The sequence below is a fragment of the Heptranchias perlo genome, chromosome 3 (assembly GCF_035084215.1).
Source record: "Heptranchias perlo isolate sHepPer1 chromosome 3, sHepPer1.hap1, whole genome shotgun sequence".
NCBI lineage: Eukaryota > Metazoa > Chordata > Chondrichthyes > Hexanchiformes > Hexanchidae > Heptranchias > Heptranchias perlo.
In genome coordinates this window covers 90,526,630-90,538,679 of record NC_090327.1, presented here as the reverse complement: position 1 = coordinate 90,538,679, position 12,050 = coordinate 90,526,630, and the positions used below count along the sequence as shown (strand labels likewise).

At 42.9% G+C, this 12,050-nt stretch overlaps 1 protein-coding gene across 1 annotated transcript in view; it reads left to right on the top strand.

Annotated features, from left to right (window-relative positions):
* The window catches only part of csmd3b (CUB and Sushi multiple domains 3b), a 1,733,930-nt gene that overhangs the window by 1,699,853 nt on the left and 22,027 nt on the right, over nucleotides 1-12,050 (top strand). Inside the window, exons 63-64 of the mRNA XM_067976258.1 lie at nucleotides 2,820-2,931; nucleotides 10,762-10,941. Coding sequence (XP_067832359.1) covers nucleotides 2,820-2,931; nucleotides 10,762-10,941 — 292 coding nt within the window. The remainder of the gene's footprint in view (nucleotides 1-2,819; nucleotides 2,932-10,761; nucleotides 10,942-12,050) is intronic.

Here is a 12,050-nt window from a genome sequence, read left to right as displayed (position 1 = left end):
AGTCAATTGTCACATATTTAATGTAGAACACACACTTAAAATGAATGTAAGCTTGCTAGCCATTATGTTGTGATTAATTTAAAACAAGCTTTTATTTTTCCTGAGCGCAGCACCTAACTCATTTCAGCCAGGAATGTTTAAAAACATTATCACTACAAGTTTCCCTGTGCGAAGCACTATTCCCCAGGTGAGCAAGGTGGCAGGTGATCTACTCCCAGCTGTCTGTCAACACAATTCCTGAGTTGATTGACAGGAGTGCACGACAGCAAGCCTGGTGAAGCTTTGTTTGATTTTTCCTCCTGTCCTGTGCGTACCTGCAGGTCTCCCATGGTAACAAAAGATTGTAGCCCAACTCTGATCACAGCAATGTGGAGCGGTAACACACTTATCTAACGAGACAGCCGCCCAGCTTAACCTACTTTTGTTCTGAATGGAAAAGCATTCCTGGTTCATAATATGGTATATATATTGGCTGTGGAGTTGCCTATGGTCATTTTGTTTTTATTGTTGGCATAACTATTTACAGTGGAAAATGCTGACAGAACACATGATCTATAATTGTGGTAATAGAATGTAAGATTTGTGAACAGGAAATATATGCCCCACACAATTTTTTTTTATAAGTATCACACACAAATCTCTTCTTAAGCCTATGTCTGCATGCACTTCCTGTCAAATTTTTCCATTATAAGTTCTTATGTCCCACGTTTATAATGGAAAAACTTTATGTAAATTTGTCACACTGTAACTACACCCTTCCACCAGTGGTCACGCTGTACCAGGACAACAGAAATGATACTCTTTTCATGCATACAAACATACAAAAAGATGAACAGGAAATGTCGGCTGCTCCATTGAGCTTCTCCCAAACAGAAGATTTTTTTTTATTATTCGTTCACGGGATGTGGGCGTCGCTGGCAAGGCCGGCATTTATTGCCCATCCCTAATTGCCCTCGAGAAGGTGGTGGTGAGCCGCCTTCTTGAACCGCTGCAGTCCGTGTGGTGACGGTTCTCCCACAGTGCTGTTAGGAAGGGAGTTCCAGGATTTTGACCCAGCGACAATGAAGGAACGGCGATATATTTCCAAGTCGGGATGGTGTGTGACTTGGAGGGGAACGTGCAGGTGGTGTTGTTCCCATGCGCCTGCTGCTCTTGTCCTTCTAGGTGGTAGAGGTCGCGGGTTTGGGAGGTGCTGTCGAAGAAGCCTTGGCGAGTTGCTGCAGTGCATCAGAAGATGAAGCTAAGCATCATGACTCCCACTACTGATCATGTAATCTCCTGGAAGAGGCACAAAAACAGATAAAGAAACAACCGAAGCCAATTCAGGGGGAAAAACAATTCTAAGAAACCCCTCTCCAACCCCCGAAGGCGATCAAAACTAATTCCAGAAGATAAAACTGACCATGAGGTACATACCCAGTATCCCATCTACCTTTTGTACGCAGTGATATTAGCCTCAGCGAGGAACATGTCCAGCTTCTTTTTGAAGCGTTGCAGCAAATTGGTACTCATCACTTGAGCCGGCAACTTGTTCTAAGCATCGCTAACACTCAGCATAAAAGAAAAACCTCCTGACGTCTAACCCTATGGTTGCGTAAGTTACAGTCGTGACTTCTCATTTTCCCTAACCTATTTTGGTACAAATCGTCTTTCCACACAGGCACAGTCTAATCCGTTCATCATTTTAAATACTTCAGTTATTCTCCCCAAATTCTACGCTTTTCTAAAGTAAAAAGCCCCAGCTGACTAAGCCTATTGTGATAACTGAGGACTTTTAAGTTAAAGATCATTCTCGTGGCCCTCCTTTGAACCATTTCCAGGGCTTCCATGTCACCCATCATGTGAGGGTACCAAAACTGATCACAGTATTGAGATGCAGCCTAACCAAAGTCTTGCACAACAACAACAACAACAACAACAATTCCCATTTATAGAGCGCCTTTAACGCCTCTAGTAACGCATCCCAAGGCGCTTCACAGGAATGTTAACAAACAAATTTTGACACCGAGTCGCATAAGGAGATATTAGGACAGGTGACGGTCGAAGAGGTAGGTTTTAAGGAGAGTTTTGAAGGAGGAGAGGGAGGTCGAGAGGCGGAGAGATTTAGGGAGGGAATTCCAGAGCTTAGGGCCTAGGCAGATGAAGGCACAGCCACCAATGGTGGAGTGATTAAAATCCGGGATGCACAAGAGACAAGAATTGGAGGAGCGCAGCGATCTCGGATGGTTTAGGGCTGGAGGAGGTTACAGAGATAGGGAGGGGCGAGGCCATGGAGGGATTTGAAAACAAGGATGAGAATTTTAAAATCGAGGTGTTCCCGGACCGGAAGCCAATGTAGGTCAGCGAGCACAGGGGTGATGGGAGAACGGAACTTGGTGCGAGTTAGGATATGGGCAGCAGTGTTTTGGATGAGCTCAAGTTTATGAAGGGTAGAAGGTGGGAGGCTGGCGAGGAGAGCATTGGAATAATCAAGTCTAGAGGTAACAAAGGCATGGATGAGGGTTTCAGCAGCAGATGAGCTGAGGCAGGGGCGGAGACAGGCTATGTTATGGAGGTGGATGTAGGCGGTCTTGGTGATGGAGCAGGTATTTGATCGGACACTCATCTCAGGGTCAAATAGGACGCCAAGGTTGCGAACAGTCTGGTTCAGCCTCAGACAGTGGCCAGGGAGAGGGATGGAGCACATTGTAATGGTTCAGTTGTAATTGAAAAGATATACTGTTAAATAATGCTTAGCCATAAACTAAAAGGTTAATAATGAACTGACCCTGGTAATAACTGCTTTCAGTAGTTTTGCATTTCCTGTTTCTTTTTTCTAGGTGGGAGGTGTAGTCCAGTTTCACTGCCAGAAAGGGCATTTGCTGCAAGGATCCACCACTCGGATTTGCCTTCCTGATCTCACCTGGAGTGGAATTCAACCAGAATGCATACGTACGTAAAGTAATCCAAAAGTGTGAAAAGAAAATGGGCTGTAACAGAGTTTGGCATGCATGACAATTTCTGGCCACATTAGTCAATGTCTGCAACAAACCCATTTTGTTCGGTTTAGAATGTTAAAAACTGCACAGCATGTAATTTACAAATGATCTCTACAAGTTCAGTTCAGTTGAATAAGGGAAATGATCGGGATTTTATTTAAACCTTCTTAGATTCAAAGCTTGAAATACTCAAAATTTGAAAATCCATTCTGTCCATGTCACTGATAGTGATCTTTTCATTTCAACAATACTTAGCCTTGAGCACTTAAAGGCTTTTTCATTTTCAAAATAAGCTTCTGTTTCTTTTCATATAACAGGTACAAAATAAACCTTTGGGAGCTTTCTGAAGTTGAGTATTATAGAAATGGAACTGGGGAATTGTAATAAACCTCGGATTTTTTAATCCAAAAGTGAAGAAAAGTTGTTTCTTTCTTTAGTGTTGGATTAAATAAATAAATAAATCTTTGCTTCACTTTTGATTTGAATTCAGAATTACTTCTACTTCATAGGATGAAATTATCTCGCAGTCTAAAACCAAATCGATGGTGAAAGGTAGAACTTGCTGTAGTTATTTTTGGTCAAATGAATAGGGATGTTTACGTCACGCTTCTCCGGTGATTTATATCTGATGATCAAATATTCCATGTGACTTGATGGCACCTATGCTGCTGGGGCTGGATGAGGTTGGGGAAGATAAAGGTCAAGGGACTATGTTGCCTGAGGGAGACAATGGTGAGGAAATGGGGATGTTTGAATATTCTTGAAGTTTGCTTCATTATCTTTGAGAATTGGACACCGTGTAGAAATTTTCCTCAGGGGATGAAATGCATGGTGTGGAGTCCTTAATAGGGTAGGTTGGCTACAATCTGCAAAAAGAACGGGCTTGATGGGCCAGCTGGCCTTTCCACACTGTCATAATCTTAATTTATCAGTCAGAAAAACTCCTGCATTCTATCCTATCCGTGGTAAAGGTATTCAGTTTGTATGCTTTTTACTTTGAATTACATAGCATCTACAGCACAGAAACAAGCCATTCGGCCCAACTGATCTATGACCATGTTTATACTCCACACGAGCTTCCTCCCATTCTAATTACCTCTTCCCACACTGCCCCCATAGCTCTCTATTCCCATTTCCCTCATGTATGAATCAAACCTCTCCTTAAATGCATTAATGCTACCTGTTTCAACCACTGTTTTTCTCTTTACTTTTTATATGTTATTCAGAGCCAAAGTATTTGGTAAATCATCTCTAATCTAACAAAGATGAGGTATTTAGATGATTAAGTACTGCAATCTCCTTTATAAGGCTTAACAATGTAATTGAATATTGCACATATTCCTTACTGGAATATCACCTAATTAGCAAAGTGCTTTACACAATTGACTTTGGAGTAAGCAGTAAGAATGAGCATTCAGCCATCAACTTCAGAGGCACTAAAATTGGGTACTCAACAGCACAGACCCGTTCATGAACTTTACGAGGTCAACATCCAGTCACGTACTAGTTTACTGTGCCTCTGGGCTACTAGTAGCAGATGGTGCCACTAAGAGGAACATGATTTTCCCAAATGATGTACAGTCCCATAGAACAAACAATGGAGCAGAAATTACACAGAGCAGCGAGGCAATGCTCACTGCAGCTCCTGCAAATTTCATTTTCAAAAATACATACTGTGGGCTCTGTGGTGTATAATTGCTTGAATTTGAACTTTGAACAAAATGTGCGCCATCAACTCAGCCTCTGCCCAACGTGAGTTGCCACAGCTGGAAACGTCTGTGAGGAGAAGACACGCCCACAAAATCTGTCAGGACGAGAAGTCACGGCCACAGATTCAGGCTGCATTGCTCGAGCAGGCAAGCAGACTTCATTCATTGAAAGTTAGTATTCTGGATGTCATTGCAAATTTAAAAAATTATATATAAAAAATTTGAAACTAAAGAGACAGAAGGGAAAAGTAAAAAAAAAATAATTTTGTAATTTTTTTTAATGACCTAAAGCAAATTAAAATAAGTAGTAATATGAGCATCCATATTTTTAAAAGTTAGTTTTTAGTTGTTTGGCAGTCATTAAGACTAACTGCGCTTTTAAAACTTGGTTTCGACCTGGTATTTTCAAGCACACCTATTTGGTGGTATAATTAATTACTTTCCTGCTGGGCAGATAAGCAAGTTGGCGCTTTTTCAATGATTTCTCGAATTGCAGTGTGTAATGGCCCTTTAATTCAAAGTTGTCTTAGCGCCGACAAGCCACTAGGAGTAAATTCATGATTTCCGCGTCTTACTGCATATGTGCAAACGTGGGAACTTGCTCCTTCGATTCACCACTAAAAACTGAGCGTGCTGTTGAGCTCCTCCATTATTTCGGGAGGGATTTCTGGCCCATTATCCCACCAGTAACAGTAAGCTGGAGATGATCCTAGACTCATAATAACGTCCATTTTAACCTGTGATGTTCATGAGTTATGCCTCTCTCACTCTGGTAGGAGAACTGTCATGAATCTCTGTCATCAGGGGCAGATAGCTAGTTTTTCATTTGTAACTGATTTTCTAAAGTGCAGTTGCACAGTTGAGATTTATACACAATTCTGACTAAAACAAACAGTAAACGTTGATGTCAGTGATCTTCAAGTTTGTTAATTTTGTATTGCCCCCATCTAGGTATATCTAAACCACGTACAGTTTTCACACTGTCTATTTTTTAATTGTGTGTGTGTGTGCGTGTGTGTGTGTGTGTGCGCGCGTGTGTGTGTGGTCGTTGGGCTTTTTTTCCCCCTTCTCCCCTTGCCTTGTTCAGTTCTTATTTTCAGTACTGTTCATCTGTACTATCTTCCAGTTCTGAGAAGGGGACTGTATCCAAAACGTTGATTTTTGTTCTCTCCACAGGGAGACCTGCTCAGGCTTTCCAGCATTTTCTATTTTTGTTTCAGATTTCCAGCATTTGTAGTGTTATGATTTTTGTTCACCATTTTCATTCCCTGATGAAGGCAGAAAAGTAATCTCTTCTCAGGTCACTGTTAAATTTTCCCCGTAACCAATTGCTTGTAGGTGCACAAAAGAAGCTAAGAGTAATTCCTTCTCTGATTTTTCTTCTCTCTGGCGAGGAGCCCGCCCTTCATTTGGCTGCTTCCTCACTGTCACTACTGAGATAGAGAACTCATCATAAGGTTCTGATCCGAATTTTGGTCCCTTAACATTTAACGGCTTGAAGAGGATCTTGCGTGTAAAGCACACGTGCACAAAGCTGTCTCCTTGTCAGAGCAATTGGAGTTCCAGCCAGAATTGTGAAATGGGCAATAAAAACAGCAAATACTGGAAACACTCAGCAGGTCAGGTAGCATCTGTGGAGATAGAAACAGAGTTAATGGGCGGGATTTTAACTTGGAGCCGGAAAGGGGGCGGGGGGGTCAAATCGCGGACCGGAAACCTGGAAGTACGGGTTTCCAGACGTCCTTACGATTTTGACGTAGGGACGTATTTTTTTTGTCAGTTTGCCGTCTGACTGACCGGCCTGATTGACAGGTTGGCCTCAGTCGGACGGAGCAGATCATGGAAGAGGACGTGAAAAGGTAAGACTTCAGGTAAGTCTGGATAGGGGGTGGGGGGGGCACCGATGGGCATAAGGGCACCAATGGGCATGGGGATCACATGGGGGGGCTCAGTCCTCAGTCATCAGAAGTCAGTCACGGGGAGAGTTGGTCTTGGGGGGAGGGTGCGATCGGGTATCAGTCACCTGGGCACAGTGCTGCCAGATTTGGGGGTCATTGCCAAAATTGGGGGGGGTCCGCGATCATTGGAGGGAGGTCGTGATCGTTGGTGGGGGCAGTCCGCAATCGTTGTAAAGGTGGGGGGTCGCGATCGTGATCCTTTTGGGGGGCGGGCCATGATTGTTCGGAGGGGTCGCTGCAGGTAGGCTTGTTGGGCCGGGGGGAAGCACTCCTGCTCCTCCGAGCCCATTAGTAGTGCCAGAAGGGCAATTACTTACAATTTCGGGCCTTCTCGCCTCCTCTCACACGGTGTGAAGGAGAATGCCTGGGAATCTCGGCCCCCAGGGGCTGAATTCGCAAAACCTTTCAAAATGGAGGCCTGCAGCCTCCTTGAAAGGTTTTAGTGACCAAACCCACCTCCTGAGAGCGGGTTGGTTGCCTGTCCCGGTGAAAACCGGAAATGGGCGGGTTGGGGGCGGGCCTGAGATTGTTGCAATATGAAGTTGATGACCTTTCATCAGAACTGGAAGATGTTAGAGATGAACAGCTTTTAAGCAACTACAGAGCCAGGGAAAGGGAGAGGCAGGGAAAGAACAAAAGGGGAAAGTCTGTGATAGGGTAGAGAGCAGGAGTGATTAAATGACAAAAGGGATGATGGTGCAAAGCAAAAGGAGCTGATAATGGAATGTATAAAAACAAAAGATGAGTCCAAAGGAGGTGTAAATGGTTACAGCGAAATAGCAGAAGAGGAGGGAAGCATGGAAATTCTGGCAAAGCGGAGAGGATTGCCGTGGCCCAGAAATGTGGCGGAAGAAAGGCACGTAGACCCTAGGGGTGCAAACCACCCTGCCGCCCTGAGGGAACACTGCCCCAAGCATCAGCCCTCACCACCTCCATGTCCAGTGCTGTGGTGCTGGCACCTTACATTACCAGCACCTACTGTCGGAGAGAAAATGGGAGTGGCGGTTATGGTCTAAAGTTGTTAAACTCACTGTTAAGGCCATGAGGCTGTAAATTGCCTAGTAGAAAGATGTGGTGCCGTTCCTCGAGTTTGAGATGAGCTTCATTGGAACAGTGTAGGAGGCCGAGGACAGAGAGGTCAGAGTCGAAATTGAATGGGGAACTAAAATGGTAAGTGACCAGAAGCTCAGGGTCACACTTGCGTACTGAACGGAATGTTTAGCAGTGATTAACTAATCTGCGTTTCATAGTTTCATGGTATCATAGTACGACACAACACAGAAGGAGGCCATTCAGCCCATCGTGCCTGTGCCGGCTCTTTGGTAGAGCTATCCAATTAATCCCACACCCCTGCTTTTTCCCCATAGCCCTGTAATTTTTTCCCTTCTAGTATTTATCCAATTCCCTTTTGAAAGTTACTATTGAATCTGCTTCCACCGCCCTTTCAGGCAGTGCATTCCAGACCATAACAACTCGCTGCATAAAAAAAATGTTTCCTCATGTCACCCATGGTTCTTTTGCCGATCGCATTAAATCTGTGTCCTCTAGTTACCGACCCTTCTGGAAACTATTGCTCCTTATTTACTCTATCGAAACCGTTCATGATTTTGAATGCCTCTATCAAATCACCTCTTAATCTTCTCTGCTCTAAGGTGAACAACCTCAGCTTCTCCAGTCTCTGCACAAAACTGAAGTCCCTCATCCCTGGTACCATTCTGGTAAATCTCTTCTGCACCCTATCTAAGTCCTTGACATCCTTCCTAAAGTGTGGTGCCCAGAATTAAACACACTACACCAGCTGAGGCTGAACCAGTGTTTTATAAAGGTTTAGCATAACTTCCTTGTTTTTGTACCCTATGCCTCGATTAATAAAGCCCAGGATCCCATTTACGTTTTTTAATAGCCTTCTCAACTTGTCTTGCCACCTTCAAAGACCTGTGCACATATACCCCCCAAGTCGCTTTGTTCCTGCACTCCATTTAAAATTGCCCCATTTAGTTTATATTGCCTCTCCTCATTGTTCCTACTAAAATATATCAATTCACACTTCAATTTCATCTGCCATGTGTCTGCCCATTTGTCCAGTCTGTCTATGTCCTCCTGATGTCTGTTACTTTCCTTCACATTGTTTACTACATTTCTGTTTGGTCTCCCCAGTGTAGAGGAGACCGCATCATGAGTATACTTGTTTTGAAGAATTACAAGTAAATCACTTTTTCACCTGGAAAGAGTGTTTGGGCCCTGGATGGTGGGAAGGGAAGAGGTGAAAGGACAGGTGATGCATCTCCTGCGCTTACATGGGAAGATGCCAGGGGAAGGGGATCAGATGTTGATAGTGATGGAAGAGTGGACCAGGGTGTCATGGAGGGAATGGTCCCTTTGCAATGCTGAAAGGGGACTGGAGGATAGATGTGTTTGGTGATGGCATTGTGCTGGAGGTGGTGGAAATGATGGAGAATGATCCGTTGACTGCGGAGCTGGTGGGGTGGAAGTTGTGTTTTTCTCCCCTTTCCCTTTTATCTTGTTAAGTTCCTTTTTAAATGCCGTTCATCAGCAATATCTTCCCATCCTGAGAAACGTTGACTGACTTCTGTTTCTCCGTACATGCTGCCTGACTTGCTCAGTGTTTCCAGCTTTTTCTGTTTTTTGTTTTCTTCTATTGTTTGCTTTTCTGACATTTGTCACTTAAGTTCCTGGGGGTGAAATTCAACTTTGGGGGAACATAGGAACATAAGAACATAGGAACAAGAGTAGACCATTCAGCCCCTTGAGCCTGTTCTGCCATTCAGTGAGATTGTGGCTGATTTACATCTTAACTCCATCCACCCACCTTAGCTCCATATCCCTTAGTACCCTTGGCTAGCATAAATCTATCGAACTCAGATTTTAAATGATTAATTGAGCTAGCATCTACTGCTTTTTGCAAGAGAGAGTTCCACACTCTACCACCCTTTGCGTGAAGAAGTATTCCTTAACTTCTCTCCTGAATGACCTGGCTCTGATACGTCCCCTTGTCCTAGACTCTCCCACCAGTGGAAAAAGTTTCTCTCTATCTACCCAATCAATTCCTTTCAAAATCCTAAAAACCTCAATCAATTCCAGGGAGTACAACCCTAGTTTATGTAATCTCTCCTCATAATCTAACCCTTGGACCCCTGGTAACATTCTGGAGAATCTGCACTGCACTCCTTTTAAGGCCGATATATTCTTTCCAAGGTGCGGTGCCCAGAACTGTACACAGTGCTCCAGATGTGGTCTAAACAGGGCTTTGAGTAGGTGTAGCAAAACTTCCTCCCCTTTATATTCTAGCCCTCTGGTTATAAAGGCTAACATTCCATTAGCCTTTTTGATTATTTTTGTTCCTTTTAGTGATCTGTATACATGAACCCCTAAATATCTTTGGACCTCCACTGTTCCTAGCTTTTCACCATTTAAAAAATACTTGGATCTATCCTTTTTGGTCCTAAATTGGTGACCTCACACTTACCTGTGTTGAAATCCATCTGTCACAGTTTTGCTCATTCACTTAATCGATCAATGTCTGTTTGTAATTTTATGCTCCCGTCTACACTACTTACTATGCCGCCAATCTTTGTGTCATTGGCAAACTTGGATGTATGGCTCTCTATTGTGTTATCAAAGTATTTAATAAATATAGTGAATAGTTGAGATCCCAGCACAGATCCTTGTGGGACACCACTGGTCACTTCCTTTCAATTCGAGTACGTATCCATTATCCCTACACTGTGTCTTCTGCTGTCTAATCAACCTCCTAAACAGATCAATAATTTGCCTTCAATTCTATGAGCTTTAATTTTAGCTAACAGTATCTTATGTGCAACCTTATCAAATGCCTTCTGGAAGTCCATATAAACTACATCCATAGACATTCCCCTGTCTACTACTTCAGTTACTTCCTCAAAAAATTGAATTAGGTCCATTAGACATGATCTACCTTTTACAAATTCATTTTCTTTATCTTGAAACTATTTAAACTCCAGTGCACTAAGCTAAGAAGAAAAAGTTGCTTGGAAGAAAAGTGCATTATCTATTATTTTTCTAGCTGTTAAATATTACTGTTTTCTCCCTCACCCATATATAATGTTATTACTGCAGCACACAACTGCAAACAGCCAGAGACACCTGCTCACACCAATGTAGTTGGGATGGATCTTCCTTCACTGGGTTATGTGCTACTATATACCTGTCAGCCTGGATTCTTCTTAGCTGGAGGATCAGAACATAGAGCGTGCAGGTCTGATGGGACGTGGACAGGGAAATCTCCCATCTGTCATGGTAAGATGTAAAAACATATGCCACCAGTTTGGATGTATCATCTTCAGTGATCTCTTGAGTACAGGAAGCTTTAGGCTTTTGTTGAATGCCACTGCATTAGTAGACGTATCATGTAGATTCTATTTATGGGAAGCAACAGGAGATAATTGCAGCTTTCTGTCGTGCACATATCAGTCGCACTTTCTGAACTGCTATTTCAGATTTATATAGGGTTCATTCTGTCAGCCTGCCAAATTTTGAAAAAGCCATAGTGTGCTTAGCCATGGGCATATTTTGGTCTATTTAGGATCTAAATGTATTCTCGTAAATAATGTTAAAACAAGCGAAAACTAATAATCACCCTTGCCAGAAAAAACAATGGGTTTCTGCCAGAAATATAGCTAGCTGAAGCCAATTCTTAAGTTACATTTACTTTATCTAAAGTCACAAAAAGATAATACAAAAATCCATCTAGTTGTCACACTGATATGGCACTATTGAATCTTTCAAATAATTAAATTAATGACTATGGTTGCGGCTGTTGTAGTCCAAAAAATGAACATTATGATGTTATATTGTTGAAAATATAATTTTGATGTCCACTGGTATTTCTTCAGTTATTTTTACTTTTAAAATGAATGAACCTAATTTGTAAAATAACAGAGCCTTGATTTTCTGCTCGCCCATAAATCGGCATAAGCGCAGCGGGATGGGCAGGACTTCCACCTACTGCAAGGATAAGCTTTTAACTTCAGCAAGGATAAGCTTTTAACTGGTGTGCTTACCAGGCTTTGCCCAGGAGTGACCAGAAGTTGGCTACTGCAAGCCTCTGGTGGGAAACCCAAAAATGGCAGAGACAAGTAGAGAGCCGATGGAATGGCTTTTGAGGGATTTTCTGTTATCCAATGTAACTGCAGTGTTAAACCTGGGCCCAGGTGTTTAGCTTTGTGAAATGTAAGATTGTACAATATGTGATAGAATTTTTGCAGGTATTTCCCGGTTATCTGCCGTAACTTCAGCGGAAATCCTGGAGAAACCGCAGAAGCAGCCGTTTACGCCATTTCTCCATAGTTTTCGACGATCTTCGGCTGAAGTTATGGCCGACTTCGGGAGAACTCCCATGGAAGTTA